Source organism: Paramormyrops kingsleyae, chromosome 7, assembly GCF_048594095.1.
Source record: "Paramormyrops kingsleyae isolate MSU_618 chromosome 7, PKINGS_0.4, whole genome shotgun sequence".
NCBI classification, from domain to species: domain Eukaryota; kingdom Metazoa; phylum Chordata; class Actinopteri; order Osteoglossiformes; family Mormyridae; genus Paramormyrops; species Paramormyrops kingsleyae.
In genome coordinates, this window is record NC_132803.1 from 12,166,377 (window position 1) to 12,188,753 (window position 22,377).

The 22,377-nt window shown below is 43.2% G+C and overlaps 1 protein-coding gene and 2 long non-coding RNA genes across 5 annotated transcripts; 1 reads left to right on the top strand and 2 right to left on the bottom strand.

Annotated features, from left to right (window-relative positions):
* Positions 1 to 428: 428 nt before the first annotated feature.
* On the bottom strand, positions 429 to 5,421 carry LOC140592090 (uncharacterized). Its single transcript, XR_011992354.1, has 2 exons — positions 5,171 to 5,421; positions 429 to 1,461 (listed from the first exon to the last, which is right to left on the bottom strand). It is a non-coding gene; the product is annotated as an uncharacterized lncRNA (long non-coding RNA).
* spp1 (secreted phosphoprotein 1) lies at positions 769 to 4,793 on the top strand. The gene is made up of 8 exons (XM_023808298.2): positions 769 to 879; positions 2,477 to 2,546; positions 2,996 to 3,037; positions 3,145 to 3,228; positions 3,317 to 3,367; positions 3,452 to 3,490; positions 3,718 to 4,014; positions 4,149 to 4,793. Exons 2-8 carry the CDS (start codon positions 2,493 to 2,495, stop codon positions 4,455 to 4,457), a joined length of 876 nt encoding a protein of 291 aa, XP_023664066.1. The 5' UTR covers positions 769 to 879; positions 2,477 to 2,492; the 3' UTR covers positions 4,458 to 4,793.
* Positions 5,422 to 6,695: 1,274 nt separating the features above from the next.
* Positions 6,696 to 10,244, bottom strand: LOC111842060 (uncharacterized). 3 transcript variants are annotated; one of them, XR_002837823.2, is made up of 4 exons: positions 10,226 to 10,244; positions 8,401 to 8,469; positions 7,980 to 8,058; positions 6,696 to 7,831 (listed from the first exon to the last, which is right to left on the bottom strand). It is a non-coding gene; the product is annotated as an uncharacterized lncRNA (long non-coding RNA). The 3 variants fall into 3 exon arrangements; XR_002837822.2 differs by lacking the exon at positions 10,226 to 10,244 and adding an exon at positions 9,844 to 10,172; XR_011992355.1 differs by lacking the exon at positions 10,226 to 10,244 and having other exon boundaries at positions 8,401 to 8,558.
* Positions 10,245 to 22,377: the final 12,133 nt, after the last annotated feature.

Here is a 22,377-nt window from a genome sequence, read left to right on the forward strand (position 1 = left end):
TGTCCAGTGTGGCATCTGGGACGGGTGAAAGGGTCTTGCTCATTGCTGAAAGTGTCTCCTGGATTTTAGTCACGCAGAAACTCATACACACCTGTTCTGTAATCGATTCTGTTATTTTGTCTTCCAACCACCACCGAAAACATTCCATGAGAGAGCTGACGTCATAGCCTCAGACAGACAGGAAGGCAACAGAAGACGTCCTGTCTCAGCTTCCCACAGATTTCCGACATTGCAAGGCAACACTATCTGAAAGAAAGGTATGCTTTCACCATTTCATTTGGAGTACTGGTTTCCTCCCTGCCACTGGGGGCCAGTTCAGGTAGCTTCACTGCTACCGACATGGAGAGGAGACTGGGACCCCCCCCCAGTCAGTCCGGAGAAGCTGGGTGGCAGTGTTCCACAGCACAGCTAGAAAGATGTTACACGGATAATCATGATAGACTTTTAATTATGGACTATAAAGACACATGATGAACATGTCAAACAGTAACAAATCGACAGCACACACACACACACACACACACACACACACACACTCTGCATTACATAAGGGTGAGTTGAAACAATAACAACTTCCAGACCCCCCCACTCGTTATGCCATTTTAGTGAGTGTTTGCATTGACTGGCTTTGCTAACCACAGGAAGAGTGGGAGAAGAGAGGTGGGGCAGTGGTAAACCTCATGACATCACGGCCTGTGCTGCGATTGGCTGCTGCCCCAGGCAACAGGGTTTAAAAAGCTGACTGGCAGCATCTCCCCAAGCAGCATCGGAACAGGACAGCCAGTCCTCCCCAGGAATCCGAGACATCACATCGTGCAGCCTAGACGCCAACTCTGCCAGCAGCAGGAAGCTTCAGGAATTCTCTGCAGACCTCCAGAGGTAAGAGGTGATCTCTCACGATGCAGCCAGTGTGGCCGTCATAATAACAGGGGGAAAATACAGATGATCATTCAGTACTCTGTCACTACTGGGATCCTGCAACCAGTGCACAATATTCAGAAAATGACTATTGAGGGCTGTTTTGGTAATTGTGACTCCTGCTTTTTTGGCTTATTAATACAGTTTGAGAATAATAATCACATTTCAGGTACAGGAGACAAGCATGTTTATTAGTAGATGGATAAATACTAAGTTACTTTATGTGCCTGGCTTTCGTGTGATTCAGCCCGGTGTCCCTTGCAAAGTAACATCAGCGTACGTGTTGTACAGGTGTGTCTTTGCACAGTGGCTGAGTCTGGTGCTGGCCAGACTGGTAAACAAATGCACAACCGCGAACCGCCTGACTGCAGAACCCTGCGGACATGTTCTCTAAATCATGCGTGTTTACTCACCCCAGTCTTTGGTATAGCGGCACCAAGTGCCACACCCTCCTCCTGGTCTGTCCCCGGGCGTGACGGTGGTGAGGTGCGAGGGGTTCGGTTCGGCCCGGCCCGCGAACGCTCCGATGACTTTGTCCTAAATCTGATGGGAGAAGGATCCCTTGAGGTGGCAGAGTGGCTGCAAGGAGATGATCTGGTGGCTGGCAGAACTTCAAAGCATTTCTTGTCTTAACCTTTCCCAAACAGGGCAGCGTGTCCCCAGAGAGGCCTCCAGTCTGGGGGCATCACTCCAGAGCTACCAAAATAAGACTGGGATGATTTGCACTTCCCTCAGAAACATATACATTTAGGTCCCAAAATGGCCCACAGGATGAGATCATTGCAGGCGCAGACACACGTGTGTCTGGAGGTGCCACATATGTGGACTTTGGGGAATGGCAGGTGCGGCTGAGGGAGATCCAGTGCAGATTTTGCAGTCTGACACTGCTGCTCGACTGGGCAGCTTTGCAGTGAGATTTCAGAGGAATTCCACTGCTGGGAATTTTTCCAGAATAGAACCTTGTGCATCAGAATTAGCAGCAGTTTAATTCCATGTTCCACTTTAGCTGTACCTATCATTTTTTGTTTTACTTGTAGATGTAATGAGTATTCTGAATGTAGTCTTATAGTTATAGTACAGCATGACTGAAAAGCTCTACTGGCAACACAGTTACCTGGGATGTATTTATAGATATGTTACATGATATTTATAGATGTTTATGTTTGATTACGTTAATTATGTTTATAGATATGAAATGCAGGGCTGATTTCACCCTTATACCAAACAGAACTACAGAGCCATGGGACCAGCAAAATATACAGTACAGTATGTGCAAAATAACTCCATCCCTCAATCCAGTAATATGGTGCCTTTCACGCTGCACTTTGTTTAGCAGCAATTTAGCAACAACAGCAGTCACACAGACATATGTTGCAGAAAATGAGTTAAGCGCCTGTCTGGAAATAACCATTGCAGTTAAAGGAGATTAAAACCCTGGGGAGGGTCTCAACCCCGCTCCCTTACGGAAGAAATGGTCATATGGGAAGGCTTGGTTATGTCCTCTTCACTACTAAAATGCTACACAGAATGTGCTTAACGTAAGCCTTTTGTTTTCTAGGAAAACGCCAGAGAAAATGAAAACTGCAGTCATATTTGTTGTTCTCCTAGCAACAGTCATCTGCCATCCTGTAAGTAACAAATGAGTTTATAATTGTACTTTGAAATTAATAAAATAATAAATATCTTCTACTGGGATAAGGAACTAGAAATTAAACGAATGCGATGTGAGATCATACACATTCTGGATTTAAGGAAGCACTTCTTTACACAGCGTGTAGTCAGAGTATGGAATAGTCTTCCTGATAACGTAGTGCAAGCTGAATCCTTGGGTTCCTTTAAATCAGAGCTAGATAAGATTTTAACAACTCTGAGCTATTAGTTAAGTTCTCCCCAAGTGAGCTCGATGGGCCGAATGGCCTCCTCTCGTTTGTATAGTTCTTATGTTCTTATGTTCTTATCATTACTGACTCAAAGAAGTGTTCGTGTAAAAACTCGTGGAGGAATTCTGGCATGTATTTTGTCTTATTTATGACTTCCCTAACTCCTCCCCACCCCCTTCCCCGGGTCCATCTTCAAGGTGAAGAGATCTGTAAGCAGCTCAGAAAGCTCGGAGGAGCAGGTGAGAGCTCTCTTCCCAGAAGCAGCCAATCTCCCGAGCAAAGCTGTGTTTCGCTAAATGGCAATTAAACAATGCAACGCCCCCTTCTGTGTCCTCCTCTTGGCCAGGTGAAGCCGGCTCGCGGGCAGGCAAAGGCAGCTCTGACGCTGATGAAAGCCGCGGCGGATCTCTCCCAGACAGCCCCTGAGCAGGTAGTGGGCCTAAACCAGGCAGACGCCATCCACAGCCGTCCACCACACCTGGAAGTGTGAACCCCATTCATCTTACCCTCCGTTTCAGGCTGTGACGGCGGGATCTGATGAGAGCTCTGACAGCTCCGATGAGAACAAGGTACCGCTCCTCCCTGTTCCGTGTCTGGGTTCTGAAGGAGATCCCATCCATGTCGACACTCACGGCCCCCTCCTTGTCTTTCAGGAGTCCGACACAGCGTCAGATGACAGCGACGATGACGACGTGAGTCACACACGCCGGTGTGACAGGGACACTGCTGTAGCGTGTCAGAAACACTGGGCCCGTTTATCATTCCAATAAATGACATTCCACAGCGCAGACTGACACACCTCAGATATTAATGCCTTTATACAAACCAACAACATTATAGCAAATGTAACTACCCATGAACCAGTCACTAGTGTCACTGGTAAAAGTGGGAGCCTGTGATGAAACTGCTGCCTCCACAGGACACCAATGAGAGTGACAGTGATGAGACCACAGAGGTCACCTCCGTGGCCCCAACCCCGCCGGTATGGACAATGCCCCCCTTCAGCGACAACGGGAGAGGGGACAGCCTGGGGTACCCCAGCGACTACAAATCCATCATGTTCATGGAGAGCAACAAGGTGGAGAAGGGCCCATCTTCCTACAAGTCCTACGGTGCTGACAAAATGGATGACAACTCCAACCTCGTGAACAAGAAGTCTTCTGTCTATACTGAAAAGGATAGGAACGACATTGAGAAGACCTTGAAAGTATACAAGGTAAGTGCACACTTTTACTCTGCATGTAGCTACATTCCTGATAGCTTCTGCATTAGCCTCAGCATCTGCAAAGCTGACATAACAGTAGGTGGTGCTGTTGAGCGACTGTACATCTTAGATTTTCATCCCCACAGGCAGTCCAGGTTTATGAGGACCCCACTGAGGAGGACACCAGCACCCCAGAGATGGAGTCCCAGGGTCTCGACCCCTCCAGTGAGCGTCAGGGCCCGTCGACTAGCCAGGGGACGGAGAGCACTGACGAGACGAACACCAGCAGCGACAGCACCAGTGCCGCCGATGGCTCTGAGAGCAGCCAGAGCAGCGAAGAAGCTACGGCCACACCCGGGGCCGCAGACGCCGACTCCTCGGAGAGCTCCGAGAGCCAGGAGAGCGACTCCACTGAGGACCACAGCGCGGCACCTGAAGTCATCACTGCCAAATAACCATCCTCCCATACCTACAGCGCCCAATCCTGTGCCCCCAGGTGCAATTAACAGTGAAGAACACGAGTGTACCCACAGCGCCACCTGGGGGCCGTCTACCTGCATGTCTCCACCACTAGAAAACAACACAGACGCAGTAACAAAAGTGGCTTTGTAGGCCCTGTTGCTGCAGTAGCTGTTAGGAGCGCTCCTCTCTCAGGGACGCCTGGTCCTCGTTGGTTGCACAATGAATTATGTTAAGTGGTTATTTTGTTGAAAATATTTTATACTGCTTTGTATCATGTTTGATTATTTCTAAATAAATGTCCTTTTTGAAACGGACAATAACATCACAAACCTCGGGTCCTTTTCTCTGTTTACGCCCACAGTCCACAGCCCTTGCCTGATAGCATCATCCACCAGTGGGCCGAAAGCTCGCCACTCAGGCATGATATAACGTCCAATATCTATACCAGACCATGCGGCGGTTAGAAAAACAGGAAGTCACAGAGGGGGATATGCTGTTGTACCTTTGGGTTGGGCATGAATCATAAACGAGCCGCGCTAGCAGGGGCACCGTAAGGGGGGGGGCAACTTTTCTATCATTCTGAGCTATGTGAGGTGCGTTCTTTAAAAGCACCTCTTAATTTTTTTTAAGTAATGTTTTATATTAAAATCGGTTATTAGTTTGGAAGCAAACATTTCATAGCAGGACGCCATCTGGAAGTCCTCACCTTCCACTCCTCTGCTTCGGGTTCACGTTGTACAGACCAAACCGCTCCCAGCCAAACTTGGAGCCCTTGTCGCAGTAATTATATTTGTCCAGCATTATTTATATCCGATGGATTGCTGTGTAATGACTGGGGTACGCTTGTGGGCATGCTTTGAAGCTCGTGTCATGCTATACCCTGCATTGTCCCTGTAGTGTGCCATGTAAACACTGGCAGATCTCTACGTTCCCTTATTTTGTCAGTGTGTGTGTGCGTTTCAGTCTAAGCGCTGTTTTTACCGGAAACCCGGTGTCACTTCTGCTGTTGGCCATTTGTACAGCTGCACCTTCGCGTTTTTACGGCACCGCCCCCCTCAGTCGCTGGTGCATGAACTTACAGCACCGCCCCATCCGCCGCCCTCACCGTCGACTCTCTGAGGCTTAGCGCTAATGAGCTTCCGCCGGCCTTCTGGCACGTGGGGGTGTGGCAGCTGGTCGGCGTGTGATTGGACCAGGCCAAAAACACACCAAAGCACCCCTGCCATGGTGCCCCTCACTGCAGTTGTGCTGTTTAAAAATACACAAGAATCCAGTGGGCCCGCCAGGGATCGCACCATGATACTGCACGACACTGAAGAAGAAGCTCTTTTTAAAAAGCATCTTACACTCGCCCTTCTCCTAATCACTTCCAGTTTGAATTCGTATTCCCTTCCCAGAAATCAGAAAACTAACAAGAGACCAGCCCTTGGTGGTTCTCTTTAGATGACAATGAAAATAAGACAAGCATCTGACCGCAGGTGTATGATGTCACCCCACCCAGCTGCTAGTTTGTGGGCCCTCTAGTGGACATAGTATTGTATTGCTGTCACTAGCACAGATCTCTCTCTCTCTTTAAACGTTAAATGACAAACATCTTCTGAAAGCTCTGCACAGTAACCCCGGGGACCTGAGAAAAACAGGAAATTGTATTTTTTATTTTTTGATTATGTCTGATAGGTTGGGCTTTAATGTACAAATCCCTGTATTTCCTAAACAGCTTGTTGGTTGTTTTTACACAGAAAACAAATTTAAAAGTAAAGTATATTAAATGTACCATATGCAAAAAAAAGCATGCATAGGCACCACATTTCTTCTTATGCTGGGGTTTCAGGGATTTGGATGACTCTGTTTATCCAGACGTCTCTAAGGACCCTCTGGTTAATCTTCTTCTTTCGAAAAAGCCGCAGAATTGCACTGACGGCTACAAAATGCGTCCGTTCTTCCAGGATTCGAAACCAGACAAAAACTCCCAGTGGAAAAATACCAGGGATTTAAAGCCACTGCAGTTACTGCAGTTAGCTGCTAATCACATCCCCTCTGAACGTATTGTGTTGCTACCGTTCAGTAACCCTTGATAAGGCTTCCGAAGTTAAACTGGCTGTCAGAATCAGTGTGTCCTCTTTGGTGCCAGCACTGAACACCCTGCAGACCTTGGTGATTAATCACATATACAAGTATGTTGCAGTCTGTATATTCAGTATAGAAATTAAGGGTTATTAAGGGTTTATGAATGGTTTATATTCAGGTTGTTTATTTAGGTTGTAACACTTTTAAAATCATTAATAGACAATTATAAACAGGTTACAGCAGTTGTTTTTCATTATTAACGAGGTACTACCATATATAAGACGCAAAAAGAAGCCATATTCTAAAGGGATGCCATTCTATTTAAAATCTTTGTTCATACTATTCTCCCATTGGGGTATCAAAATTAAAAGAAATAATAACATATTACGACATCAAAGCACCTGTTATTTAAATATACTATCATTATTGTCATTATTTATTTGTTTTTGTTTTTTTATAATGAAAATGCTGTTCAGTCCTTATGTTCATCCAAGGAGCAGAGAGTTCTCCGCATTAACAGTTTTATTCCTAAGTCACAAGTAAACCCCATATTATGATAAAAAAAATAGACAGAGATAGTCTGCACTGGAAAACTGTCAATTCACATGTATATAAAAAGACAGTGGTCCCTTCCTCACTTCAAAATGGCACTGAAGGAAGGTTATGTAGGCCTACATATCTAAGGACAACAATACGCACAACCAATGGGAAAGTAAGAGAAGAATCAGAAGCAAATAACATTATTTTTGGAAAGATTTGCTGCTTGTAAATGGTTTCGTAATAATCAGAGTGATTCTCAGTTGTCCCCTCTACGGTTTGTAGTCATTATGTCCATTGTGATACACCTAGAAACAGGACTTGTTGTTGTTGCTTCAATGGCCTTTGAAGTTGTCATCTCAGTGTTGATCCCCGGAGTCGTCATCTCAGTGTTGATCCCCGGAGTAGTTATCTCAGTGTTGATCCCCGGAGTAGTTATCTCTGTGATGATCCCTGGAGTAGTTATCTCTGTGATGATCCCTGGAGTCGTCATCTCTGTTCCTGAAGAAATTAATGTGATTGTGCTTTCCTCATTTGATTCTGATGACTTGGATGACTCAGACGACTCAGATGACTCAGACGACTCTGACGACGACTCTGATGACGACTCTGATGACCACTCTGATGACCCTGATGATTTCAGTAATTGCGGGGACTCCGACGAATCAGATGACAGAGAAAGCTCTGATGATTTTGTTGATGCTGGCAAATACCTGGAATCCGATGATTCAGATGATCTGGATCTTTTGCCAGCCTGATATAGCTGTTGGCCAGAACAACAGGCAACCTGAAAATGCTGAAATTTTCTGCCTTAATTTAAAAAGGCAATACATGTATAGATACAATAATTACATTATATATTTTATGCCATGAAAAATCTAAGAGGAAACATAATTGTAAATAATGCTTACTGGCTTTGCTGATGCTGTTGCCACAATAATAACAGCAAAAAGTGCAGTCTTCCAGATCTTCATTTCACAATTCTGGGTTCTTAAAAACACACACACACACACACACACACACACACAGAGAGAGAGAGAGAGAGAGAGAATCACTGTTATTTACAGTTACTTTGGGTATATAAGTCCTTTGAACACAATGAAAGTTATGTCTGTGTCTATATGTACAGTAACATTACCACAACTTGTGTTGCATATGCACAGACATTTGTAGTGTGGAAAAACCCCAGACATTTAAAATTTAGACTATAGGCTTGAATAGAAAACCATGTGCCCATACATTTATATTTAGCTCAGGGGGGGAAAATGTCATATTTTTAGAACAACTTCCTGTAACAAAACCAGTGGCTGGCATATAATTTAAAAGCATTACCTTAGCCTCAGCAGACGCTCGCTGTTCTTCTGGCAATCTGATGAGCCCGACATCCCACTAATATACTCCCTGTCAGTGAGTAACAGCGGAAGAGTTAATCAGCAGACAGACGTAAACGGCAATGACTGATTAGCTTTTTGTGGGCTGAATGCTTGTGGTTCTTGAGCAACTTTATATTTTTCTCATCACTCTGCGACTAACTTCTCGCATGATTACCACACACTGCCAAGGACAAATACAAAACAAAAGACATTGCATTCAGCATTCAAGAAAATCTAATGTAAAGGAACAAAAAAGTAAAAAAAAAAGCTAAAAGGTAAAACAAATTGACCATGACATTTAAGGCGCTTTACAATCACATGTGATGTTCACACTAATTCAATATCACAACCTTCAGAAACAAAAATGTAATTCAGTCCTACATTATTTGTTACTTTAACTTGCCAGAAAAAAACTCCCTACAACTTTTACCAAAAAGCCAAAACAAATCTAAACACACACAAACACACACACACACACACTGCCTGGCCAAAAAAAGAGTTGCCATTTGAATTTATATCAGCAAATACTTAAGAGCCAATGACTGGGTCATTATTACAGCTCAGCTACGTTATGCAGCAATAAAGTGAATCAACTGTATATACAGTACAGCAAATTATCCACTTGTACATCTGGGCAAAAAAATCACTTGAAAAGAAAGTATTTGCTGGGCAAAATATATTATTCCTGACTGAAACTGTTTGTATACTACAATATGTTCATTCTGGCATAAGCTGTGTGGAATTTGGAAAAGTTTACACAAGCAAACGTGTGTGTTCTTGTGTTTAATGCGGTATTGCAGCTGAAGTTAAACAGACTCTAGCCGGCTGCTTCAGTCAGTGGTGAAGAGTCATGCAGCCACAAGAACTGGCTGGTGCAATTTACACAATAGTAGTGAAGATCGTGTTTCCGAAGCCCTCACACACATTATCTAGTGTGATGGCCTCCTTGGAGTTTGTCTAAGGGGGGATGGGAGAATTTTGTCTGGTACCTTGAAGGGGGTTGGAGGGAGGTGACTGTTGTGCTGTTACATGTGCAGCAGCACTGTTGTGGCCACCAGCCAAGCAAAGCCTGGGACAAGTCACCTGGAAACTCTGACTCAGGCCTTGTGTTTCTCTCTGATGGTACTGTATGCAGACACTGGGACACTCTCAGTATACAGCATGGAGATGTCTCTGCACAGTAAAGACTAATGTCCTGCCTTTTCTATTTTCTCTTTCTATACTTTTTTACATTACATCTTTTCAAAAGATAGAGACAAACTAGCAATCCGTAAATATTTAAGAATTGTTCACACTGGCAAAGCTACTTTGTTTACGTTTCAAGAATATTGAGCAGTGTTGCAAGGTTTTGCGAATTTAATTTCAAGAAATAATTGAAAAGCCGTCTGCAAGTACAACTTACTTGCTTAGAGCATCAATGAAGAAAGGTGCATTTTGTCCATATTATTGTCTTGTTTTAGTTGCTCGCACCACTGCAGCTGGGGGCTGGTCCCCGTTGAGTTGCCGCTGATTTGCTTGGCTGTTGTTGCATATGTGTGAGAGGAGCGTTGGGTGTGCTAGGAAAAACGTTTAGCCTGGAGCAAATTGTTACTGCTCTGACTTCAGAGCAATTGCACCAGTGTTGCAAAGTGAATCTGTTGCTACTCGCTGATTTCTTCAGCATCTCACTTGATCGGCATGTCAGGAAATTGGAAATTAAGTCTGCTTTGCATCAAAAGATGGGGCGGAGGCCCAGGCTGGGACAGCATCTCTGTGCATACATCCCATAAGTCTCTCCCATTTACCTTTGAAGATGCGGCAGCGGCAGTATGCCTGAAAGAACTGCAACTGGAGCTCAAGTGAATAGCAGGTTTGTATTCTTGAAATTGAGGCTGAAAAGGCCGTCTAATTGCAGTAGCAACAGAAGGAGGTGAGATATGACCGGCAGGAGCCTACGTCTCGCATCACCACGCCCATCGTGCCTAGAACCTCTCCGGGGGTTGATATAAGCAGATAAGTTAAACTAGTGCCTCAATTTCGAGAAACTGAAGTGGATTCCTGTTTTTCAGTGTTGAAACGCGTTGCAACATCTTTGCACTGGCCGAGAAATGTTTGGCCTTTGTTATTGCAATGCAAACCGGCAGTGCTGCAAGCTGAGAACAGGCAAAGCTCACCGTCAGGGAGGCCATGCAAAAACATCCAATCAAACCCGAATTTGCCTGAGAAAAAAAAGTGTTTTATTTGACAAATGGTGTAAAGACAGTACAATTTGAACAACTTAGAGAATTAATACTACTTGAAGATTTTAAAAGCTGTTTGCCAGAGAAACATCTTATATATTTGAATGACCACAAATTTGCTTGTCTTGCTGATACCACAGTCACAGCAGATGCATATGTTTTAAACAATAAGATGGTATTACCTGTTCTGACGATCTGTGATACGACCCAACTCCCTTTGGCTAATCAGGACCTTAAAGGTCTTGAAACTGGGTTGGTCAGTGCTCAAAAATTTATGACTCATTTCAATGACTGGGAGATTCATGAATATTTTAATTGCCACCAAGCTGTTCATCTTATTGCAGACTGTCCCGCCTTGAAAAGACATTAAGACTTTCTCCCTCAAACAGATCTTGGGTTTAATTCAGTGTGTTCGTCAATTGTGATGCTGGTTTTAAGCCTTTCATTTTACAAGTGTTTGCATTGGTTTCTGATGGCATGTAGAATAGGCAACCAGTTACCATCTTAAGTGATACTAGAACAGCTCAGTCTTTTTTACTTGAAGGTCTTCTGGAGTTGTCCAACTAAACAAACTGTGAATCTGAGGTCTTCAAGGCATTGAGTTACGGTATTCAAGGGTCCATTTATCTGCTGTCTGATTTGGTTTCTGGAAAGGTATGGGCTGGTATTTCTTCTCATTTGCCAACCACAGGGGTGACTCTCATTTTAGGAATTGATTTAGTAGGTGGCAAGGTACTTCCCATTTTGTAAGTTATCCCGGAACCAAGTCTAGTTGAAGACACAGTGGACAGTGAAACATTACAAAAATGGTATCCTTCCGTTTTTCTTACATGCGAAATTTCACACGCTCAAGCTCGTAAATATGGGGATGTGTTGGCCTTGTGTAAAACATTTCTTGAAACCCCCAATTCTACACATCCTTGCGCTCATGATGAGAGGGACAAACTTTTAACTGATTCTGGTACTACAGGTATTCCTGATTTGGGTTTTTGTGTTAATAGAGATGATCTGTTAGCAGTTCAGAAGGCAGACCCCCCTCTAGAAAAATGTAGCGCTGTACTAGCAACTGATGAACCTGAGAAAACTGGAGCCCATTTTCTTGACAAGAGTTTGCAATTAAGAAAGCAGATTCCTCCTACCTCTTCAGACTGGGACACAGTGTATCGGATTGTGGTTATAACCTCATATCATCCACAGATTTTAAATTTGGCACATGATCATTGTTTTGCTGGTCATCTGCTGCAGACCCTCCCTCTCTGTGTTGAATTGGTTGCAGCAAAATTCCCGATTCACGCACACAAGGAGGCTAATATGTTTTGTTTTACACGTAACTGTCACGCCCGGCTCGTTCGATCATCGTGTGTGCCACGCCCCCCTCGTTACCTCGTGTTAATTCCCGATAGTAATCACCTGTTACCTGTTATGTTCAGCCTGTCCTGTGTATTTAGTCCGCGTCTGAGTTAGTTTCCCCCAGATCCGTCATTGATGTTTTTTTTTTTGTTCGTCGCTGTCTGCCCTGAATAAACCCCGTGTTACAGTATTCACGGCTGTCTCGCCTACTTCGGCGTGCGGGCGAACATATCAGGTAACAGGTAATTACCATCGGGAATTAACACGAGGTAACGAGGGGGGCGTGGCACACACGAGGATCGGACGAGCCGGGCGTGACAATAACAATACAGTTGAATTTAATTGAATTGTTGCAACGACCTAATGGCATAAACTTTCTAAGAAACTTAACCAGAGCTGCAGAGCATCATCTGCTGTGGCAGAAAGGTGGATGAACGGCCTTCACTACATGGGTTTGGTTTCAGTCAACCAAAAACAAGCTTTAACATACGGCAGCTATCTACATATCACACGCAGAATTACAATTCAATCAGTGAAAAGATCAGTCTGATCAGGAAGAAAACATTATGTATGTTATATGAGCGTACATTTACTGAATGTGGCATAAATACATTTTTAAAAGAAAATTTTAAGTTGTATAAGCACAGAGGCTAACCTTCACCAACTCTGAACTGAAGTAGCCGGCGCCACCTGCTGGTTGGTGGTGTTTACAACATCACCAACTTTTCGCAGTAATGTTTTTTTTTTACAATTCATAGCGGGGTCTCTTAAAACTTAAATGGTAAATCTGGTTTTGTATTGTACGTATTGGTGATTCTGACTCACATTGGCTGCTCCTGCACCTTTAGCCCCAAGCTATGGAGAGCAACACATGGTTGGTGAAAAGAAACATTCCAATGAAGCTGAATTTGTACAAATAAAGCATGTTTATTGTTGTTTTTAATACTAAACATTTACCTCCATTAAAGCGTAAAGAGATTGAAGAGAGTTTTTAAGGTTAAAGGAAAACTGCCTTTACATGGCATTTTATTTGGATTCCATAATGGCAGATATACAGTATTACGGCGTCTTGTAATCACAGCAGCATAATGATGGTCCTAAAATACGCAGCGCTTTCATCAGTAGTCATTCTTCAAGTTTCATTTCTCAGTTTAATGACAGTTTAGGTTAAACTGAAAATGCTAACTGTAAGGATCGGTGCCCATCTGGCCCTGTGCCATGTGTCTTCTCTCCATTTCGCCAGCAGTTTTCACTGCCCATCCCGTTTGGTGTCTCCCCAGCGTGTTTTCTTGCTCCCTGGGCCACTGTGTGGTTTATCCAAGGTTTCTCAACCCAGTCCTCGGGGACCACCAGACGGTCCACGTTTTTGCTCTCTCCCAATTGGCAGGGAATTGGGAGAGAGCAAAAACATGGACCGTCTGGTGGTCCCCGAGGACCGGGTTGAGAAACCCTGGTTTATCATGTGTTTGTGTACAGTCATTGCCAAAGGTTTTGAGAATGACACAACTATTGGTTTTCACAAAGTCTGCTGCCTCAGTTTTTATGATGGCAATTTGCATATACTGTACTCCAGAATGTTATGAAGAGTGATCAGATGAATTGCAATTAAATGCAAAATCTCTCTTTGCCATGAAAATGAACTTAATCCCAAAAAACCCATTTCCACAGCATTTCAGTCCTGCCACAAAAGGACCTGCTGACATCATTTCAGTGATTCTCTCATAACTCAGATGACACTGTTGACAAGGACAGGGCTGGAGATCACTCTGCCATGCTGATTGAGTTAGAATAGCAGCCTGGATACTTTACAAGGAGGGGTGAGTCGTCACCCAGGCTTCATATTATTGAGACTGTGTCTGTTCCCCGCGGTTTTAATCGTGGGGGGTCATTCCATCGTAGTTCGTGTCTTGCAAACCTTAGAGAAATTAGACCTATTTCAACTCTGGATAGTAGGTGTAATGCAAACCTAAAACTTGGACTCCTGAACATTAGATCGCTGGCTCCTAAGACATTGCTCGTAAATGAAATCATTACTGATACTAATCTTAGTGCCCTATGTCTTACTGAGACTTGGCTAAAACCGAATGAGTTCTTGGCACTAAATGAATCCACTCCAGCTGAGTATACTGTAGCTATAAGCATACTCCTCGACCCGATCGCAAAGGTGGCGGAGTTGCTGCAATATTTAAGACTGACCTAGGAGTGCGTGAAAATACTGGTTATAGCTTTAGTACGTTTGAATTTATTATTCTAAATCTTGCAAGCACATCTAAGTGTAGTTCTACACCTCCAATCACCATTGCCATTGTGTATAGACCGCCAGGCCCCTATAGCAATTTCCTTAAGGAATTTGCAGATTTCTTAACAAGCTTGGTGGTTACTACCGACAAGGCCTTGATTGTAGGTGATTTTAATATTCATATGGAAAATGAAAGTGATCCAGTAACAAAAGCATTTACTGCCATTCTTGACTCTGTCGGTGTACATCAGAATGTAACTGGGCCAACTCATGCCTGTAACCACACCCTAGACCTGATTCTTAGTCATGGTGTCCTGGTAGAACACATATCAATTATCCCTCAGAATCCTCTACTTTCAGATCATTACCTTTTAACATTTCAAATACAACATAACTCCCCTAAGGCCCCAGACCAGAGGTACGATACTAGATGTTCCATAGCCTCATTATCCGCTGCAACTTTTCTGGAACAGCTCCCACAGTCCTTTAACCTAACCTCTGAAGTGTCATGTGTAAATGAACTTGAACAGGTAACTGTTAACATGGTAGAATCGTTTCGTACCACTCTTGATCATGTACTACTAGCCTTGTTGACCCAATAACCACCAATCTACTTAAGGAAATTGCACCACTGATTAGCACTACATTGTTAAACTTGTTAAACTCATCTCTTAGTCTTGGATATGTTCCTAAATCTTTTAAAATGGCTGTTATTAGACCTATCCTAAAGAAACCAAATCTTGAACCTAGTGACTTAGGAAACTATAGACCCATCTCAAATCTTCCCTTCATTTCTAAAATTCTTGAGAAAGTTGTTGCTCACCAGCTGTCCTCCTTTCTTCAAGATAATAATGCTAATGAGCTATATCAGTCTGGTTTCAGACCCAATCATAGCACAGAAACGGCCTTAGTCAAAGTGATAAACGACTTGCTTATGGCTTCCGACCGTGGCTGTATATCGCTATTATTCTTACTGGATCTAACTGCAGCATTCGATACTGTAGACCATAATATTCTTTTGGACCGGTTGGAAACATTGATTGGCATTAAAGGGACAGCACTACTGTGGTTTCGTTCGTATTTAACTGATCGTTACCAGTTTGTCCATGTAAACAATGAGTCATCCATAGCCACTAAAGTAAGATATGGTGTCCCGCAGGGATCAGTGCTGGGCCCCCTACTGTTCAATCTATATATGCTACCGCTTGGTAACATAATTAGAAATTACAGTGTTAATTTTCATTGTTATGCTGATGATACACAATTGTATATATCTGTTAAACCTAGTGACGCATCCCAGCTCTCTTCTTTAGCCGACTGTCTGCTAGACATCCGTTGTTGGATGGCAAGGAATTTCCTCATGTTAAATACTGAAAAAACTGAGGTTCTTTTAATCGGTCCTAAGGAGGCCCGCAATAAGTTTGTAAACCCCAACCCGAGCGGCCTCCCTACTCAATTTAAAACAGTGGTCAGAAATCTTGGTGTCCTGGTAGACTCCGACCTCTGCTTCAGTGCTCACATAAATAGCATTACCAGTACGGCATTTTATCATCTACGGAACATAGCCAAGCTTCGGAAGTTGCTGTCCTTTCAAGATGCAGAAAAACTAATACATGCCTTTATAACTTCTAGATTGGACTACTGCAATGCCCTCCTTTCGGGTTGTCCATCTGGATCCCTACATAAACTTCAGTTAGTACAAAATGCAGCTGCCAGAGTTCTAACAAAAACTAAAAAATTTGATCACATTAGCCCTATCCTGTCTTCCCTGCACTGGCTACCGGTCAAGTTTAGGATTGACTACAAATTATTACTATTGACTTACAAAACTCTGAATGGCCTTGCACCACAATATCTCAATGATCTTCTGGTCCTTTACAACCCTTCTCGCCTGCTTCGTTCACAAGGAGCAGGATATCTATTAGTTCCTAAAGTAGACAGGGCTACGGCAGGCTGCAGAGCATTCTCTTACAGAGCTCCGCAGCTGTGGAATGGTCTCCCGGCAGATGTGCGGGATTCAGGCACACTCTCGCTTTTCAAGTCTAGATTAAAAACGCACTTGTATAGCTTAGCGTATAGGAAACCTAGTTCTGGTTCCAGCTAGTCCCTCACTCCCAGTCAGACTAACAGTATGAGGTGATGAGCTGGGTGGGGATCGGTGTCATTGGCTTTGGATAAACTGAGGCGTCAGTGCTGTCACTCTGGCTCTACACTAGAGTGCTGATGTTCAGGGAGTCCCCATGCCTGTGTTCCCGCCTGTCTCTCCCTCTTTCTCATGCTGCTATACTCAGATCTGCCGGAGCCTAGACGAATATTGCACTCGATCATTTTGCTTGCACTGCCTCTGATTTCCTCAACTCTGGCTAATACACAATTATTCTTACTTCCTCCCTCACCCCTTCTGGGGTGTGCTCCATGGAGCACAATGTCGTTGAAGAGTTTATGCCTCTGCGGCCTGCAAGACAACTACCTCCACCTCCGGCAACTACCCTCTAACCTGCCTGCCCTTGGCTCAACACGATGCCTCGCCATCCATCCTGCGGCAGTGTGTCTATTAATCCTGCCATCGTGCATCAAGCACCACGTGCCTGCACCGGTCGGCCGCTGCATTGAGACATATATTTCAACCCCTGTATTAGCTTAGTCATTTCATCTTGTCTGTATTAGCTTAGTCATATCATCTTGTTTGTTTGACTCATCTGCCGGCCCCTGGAGGATGGGCTCCCCCTTTGGGTCTGGTTCCTCCCAAGGTTTCTTCCTCTTAGGGAGTTTTTCCTTGCCACCATTGCCTTTGGCTTACTCAATGGGGGGTCCTTACGAGGCAGAAATGTAAAGCGCATTGAGACAATGTAATGTTGTGATAATGCGCTATATAAATAAAATTGAATTGAATTGAATTGTTGCTTAAAATCATTGTTCTTCCTCTGTTAACCATGGTTACCAGCAAGGAGCATGCAGAAAAAAGATTGTCCGGAGAAGAAAAGGTGAGCGCTACCGTCAGTCCTGTGTCATGCCAACAGTAATAAGGCAAAGTGATAACTAAGTGGCTCAGGGAACAAAACATCGATATTTTGGGTCCATGGCCAGGAAACTCCCCAGACCTTAATCCCATTGAGAATTTGTGGTCAAATTCTCAACATATCCCAAGATTCATTGCGCAGAGGTAAAATGGGTATGTCCCAGCTAGGCAATGGGAGCGGGGCTTTGAGACTCTAAGGGTTATGGCGGGAACAGCTTGTGACGGCCAGACTGTCCCATTTGATAATTAACGCTTTCCCTTCGACCACCCTTTGAAGGATGCAGCCTCTGAATGTGGACACCGCTTAGGAGGCTCGAAATCACATGACCTCCACCATAGTGCTGGATATGATGCTAGTGCAACATCGAAAACTGAGTTGAATTGTCTCTTTTAAAATATATATTTGCCTTTCAGGTGATATTAGTGCAACATCAGGGAAGGATGTTAATGATCTCCTTTAGGAAACAACAATTGCTGAGTTCTCTTCAGTAGCGTCCTGTGGAGTTTTTTCCAGATACGGAGGTTCTGTGATTTCTGGCCCCACAGTGGAGGTCCTCCTAGTGGAGAAGCGCCTAGTGATCTGCAACCAGATCCATCTCAAAAAGTCTGGGCTACACCCTCTGCTTGCAATTGCCTACAGGGAGAGTAAACTTGCAGTGGCTGTTTCTGTCTTGCTCCACTCATACACACCCTCATTTAATCCGCTCTTAAATAAGCTAGCATGTTGGATGTGTTTCCAGCAACATATCTGAGTTCGGTATAACAGAGCCAACAGACATGGTCACGGTCTTCTGAACTAGGTCTACTCTTGTGCTGGTGTGATTTATTGGGATACCGACATTTTCTCAAACTGCTGATTATGGCTGAGTGTAACCAACTGAGTGTAACCAACTGAGTGTAGCCATCAGCTATAACCAACTCCCAGCCACAATTAGCATAATGTTTTCTGTGTTGAACATCTACTTCTGAGTTTAGGTTCTGCCTGTGCTGTGCAGTGTATTATTTTTTTTCACTGTGCCAAATGGTACATGATGAATAATGTACCATTGCAGCCTTAGTAAAATCTGAGAAGAATCTCGTTTGCCCATGAATGCGGTCATCCTTGTGTAGAAGTTTTAAGAATTCAAATTTAAAATTTCCAGTACAGCCCTAATATCAATACTTTGTTGACTAACCAACAAGGAATGTTGGTGAACGAGTGAGTTGCGTTATAGCTGAATCTGTGTCAATCATTTTTGGGTCGAGAGCATGTATAATTGGAATGTCTAGGAGAGACATTGCTTCACTGGGTGGGTTTAAAAATGTACCACATTCTACAACTATTCAATCACATACTAAATAGAAAGTGATGTTGAATATATTGAAGTCTATTAGCTTAAAGCCATTTCATACTTCATTTTTCTGTGTGCACTTTCGGACTGCGGATGGGGTCGTCCGTGCAGCAGCTTGTGTTCATACTACATTTGGCTGCGGATGCGGATGTGGGTCAAGGACGGTGCAAGTATACAGCAGTGATATTCCCCCAGAGCAGGAGAGGGCAGGTGTATTGCAACAAGCACAAATACCAGCAGTGCAGTCTAACAGGTACATTTTCATTTTCAAGTTAGCAGTGTAGGCTTTGTATTATGGTAATATGGCATAACGCGATTTTGAAATCCTTATGGCAAAATTAGCCGGGACGCCCCACCGCAAATTTTATCTCCAAGATTAAAAATGCTAGAATAGTGCTATTTTTAAACATACCAGATACCACAGTATAATGTATGAACAGTATGAAAATTCAGATATGCGGGTACCACCGACACGCCTCACCATAACTATAACAACAACAACAATTATTCTTCCTCTGCTCATCCGTTGTTAACCACTGCAAGGTGAAAATCAGCACTGCCACCTACTGGAAATACCTTTTCATTTATCTTGCACATGCAAAGTTGTCAATTTCCGCTAAAGAAAAAAATATGGGCTAGATGCACCAGCTACAGCCGTCTGCAACCAACCCCTGATTACAAAATTTATGTCACTTCCCCTCGTGTATGACCGCAAAAGTTGTGGGATGGGGTCCCGCGGAACTCCATCTATTGGAGGAATCAATCAAATTTCACAATATTGCATGGCTCTCAATTTTTAACTAGAGCTACTCAAGTTTTAACTATGATTATCATCACGCACGTCAAATAATGTCATTGACGGAAAGTTCAATGTCAAAATGAAAGTTTGCTGTCAAAATGAAAGCTGCCAGAAGTATTTCATTTTTAGTCATACAATTTTTGTTCTGAAAGAAATAAAATCTATGCAGATTATATTTTTTGGGAACTACGTCATTAATGTTACAATGAAGATTATAGAACCATACCTAAGAAGCAATAAAAAATACAGTGAAAACAAGCCCTTGTTTTTGCAGACCCTCACCCTAATCTAAACTTATGAAAACATTAGATTGCATTTGCATTAAGTGAAAATTTTTGTGGTACAATACCACGTTTACAAGGTTTCGAAAAGAGGCTAACTTTGAAACTGCTTAATTTTTCATCCTGTTTTCAATACTGCTCATTATTTGTTGCTCAAAACACATTACATTCATTAGACATAAATGCAAAATTGGATGGATTTTTCAGTGGAGCTCTAAAATTGGGAACAATTTTAAATCATATGACCTAAATACATAATCCAATTGGTTCCTCCAGAGGAACTGCGAATCACGAAGCTGCGGAGCTTTGCAGCTGGACTCTGTTGCTTCAGTGAGTCGGAAAATTGGTCTGCTTCACTGAAGTTCTTTTTTTATTAACCTTAGGGTGGTTTGCACAATATCTTGTCGGACATTTTTGAACTGCGGCACTTTTTGGTTTTACATGGAAATGGCCGATGTGATGATACACTGCCATTAAAAAGTTATTTTATGTCATATGAATGTTATGTTTCTTTTCTTTGGGTGAGGCACTGCTTCTTCTATTACCTTAAAGAAACATCCTCAGTTAGAGACTGACCACTGCATACACCAGTGGTTTACAATTATCTGAGCACTGATATCCAGGCTCCAGTGTTTACTACCTTATATGTTAGTTATATGTACATCCTGTGCAAGTAGTGATATTTAGGCCCCGGTATTTAAATTATTTTTTATTCTGCGGTATGATAGAAGAGTATTGAGAGGCATTTTGTAGAGCAGGGGTTGCCCAGACCCAAAGCAAACTGCAAAGGGGATGAAATGGGTACAGTAGCAGGCGATTGACAGGCAGAGAGGTGTGACTGATACTTCTTTAATCCCCATGAGGAAATTCTCTTAATGACTCCCCCCAACTTGCTCTCTGTAGGTGGCAGTAAGCTGGCTGTAAAGGGCAGCCCCCCCATGACAGCACCCAGGGAGGTGGGGGTCAAGGACCTGCAGATATGCGGAGGCTGGGCCCAAACTGGCAACCCTCTGACCACAGGCACAGAGGCTTTGCCCGCTGAGCCACATGCTCCCCCCTGCCCCAAATCCATCCCCTGATTGGGCCAGAAAGGTTCCAAATAGCTTGAGGGCTGTTATGTCTCCAAATTGTGGACTGAATGTCTGTGTCATTGCATTGTAGAATTGACTCAAGGTGCCATCAGTTGAACCTGCTATTTTAGCAACTGATTGTCCTGCAACATGCGTTATACACGTCAGCTAGTAGGCATTAATGTCACTGAGGATGCAAATCTGTTCATTTTTCTGCATACTTCCAGGTGTCTGAGTGCTAATTTCCTGGAAGGTGTAATATGGGAACTGTAATACAGTTAATTCACCAAAGAATGTAATTATCAAATTACATGGAATACATAAAATTTATTTCCTAGGTTTTAAACTGAGTGACAACTGCCCCCTAGTGTCCATATATGGAAACGCAAAAAAAGCTGCATATCTGCATAACCTCCTCAGAGGTTAAAGACAAGCAAAGCACAATACATCAGGTGCCTCATGACCTCTTTAGGAAAATTGATGCTAGTGGGTTGTTAGCTGTAGCTAGTGGGTTGTTTATTGTCACCTTAAACAGCATGATCAATACTGTAGGTCATATGCTGAGATGAAATCACGATCTCGTTTGTCATACTGCAAGAAAAACAGTGACAGTGATAAATTTAATATAAATATGAATATAAAAGATACAGGCACATAAGACATTGAGAAATATAACCAAAATACAGTTTAACAATATATACAATTATCCAAAGGGGCATGAGTTGTTTGGGCCAGAATGTGTAATAATAGATTAAGGTTACAGTATTGAATGTGCAGTATTGATTTTTGTTACAGTTACAGTTATGATTCCAGGGCAGAGAAAGAGAAATGGAGTCCTTTTAGGAGATTCTTAGATTGTTATGGGTCAGAACATTCAACGGTAAAACCACCTCGGAAGAAAAACCTATTTTTAAGCCCCGCTGTCCTGGCTTTGGGGCAGAACCTCCTACCAGATGCCAGGGGGGCAAAGAGGTTGTGAGAGGGCTGAAACTGATCTCTGCCCAATCTGGCGGCCCTCAGGATGCAGTGGTCATTATAGATGCAGTGTGGTCTTGTCAAGCTTCTCTGCTGCTTTGCTGACCCACTGGAGGGACTGGCGTTTTGAGGCTTGTGTCACGCGGCGAAAAAAATCCTGGGTTACCATTCTTAACTTTTCTGTTTTAACCTCTAAAACAGGGGTCACCACCATGGTGCCCCCAAGGACCACAGGAGTCGCCCGCGGACCTGTTCTAAAAATAGCACAACTGACCAGTGAACAGTGTCTAAAATGTAATTTATCCTGTTGCTATTCTTCTTTAATCGCATTTGCATTCATATAGATTTGAAAATGACACTATCTAAAAAAAAAAAACATTTAAAACATGTTTATTATACATGAAGTTTAGATAAGTTTAGGAGGGTGTTTCAAACTGGTAGCCCTTCGTATGGCTCAGTACCCGTAAAGTAGCTCTCAGTTTCAAAAAGGTTGGTGACCCCTGGTATAGGATATATTCTGACAATTACTGTCCACGTTAGTTGGAATATGTGTTATTTTAATTTTGTTCGTTCATCTGTTTCTTTTAATCATTCTTCATCAACAGGCAACTTAAGAATGGAAGCAGGATGCTGGCCTGGGAGAAATTGACCAA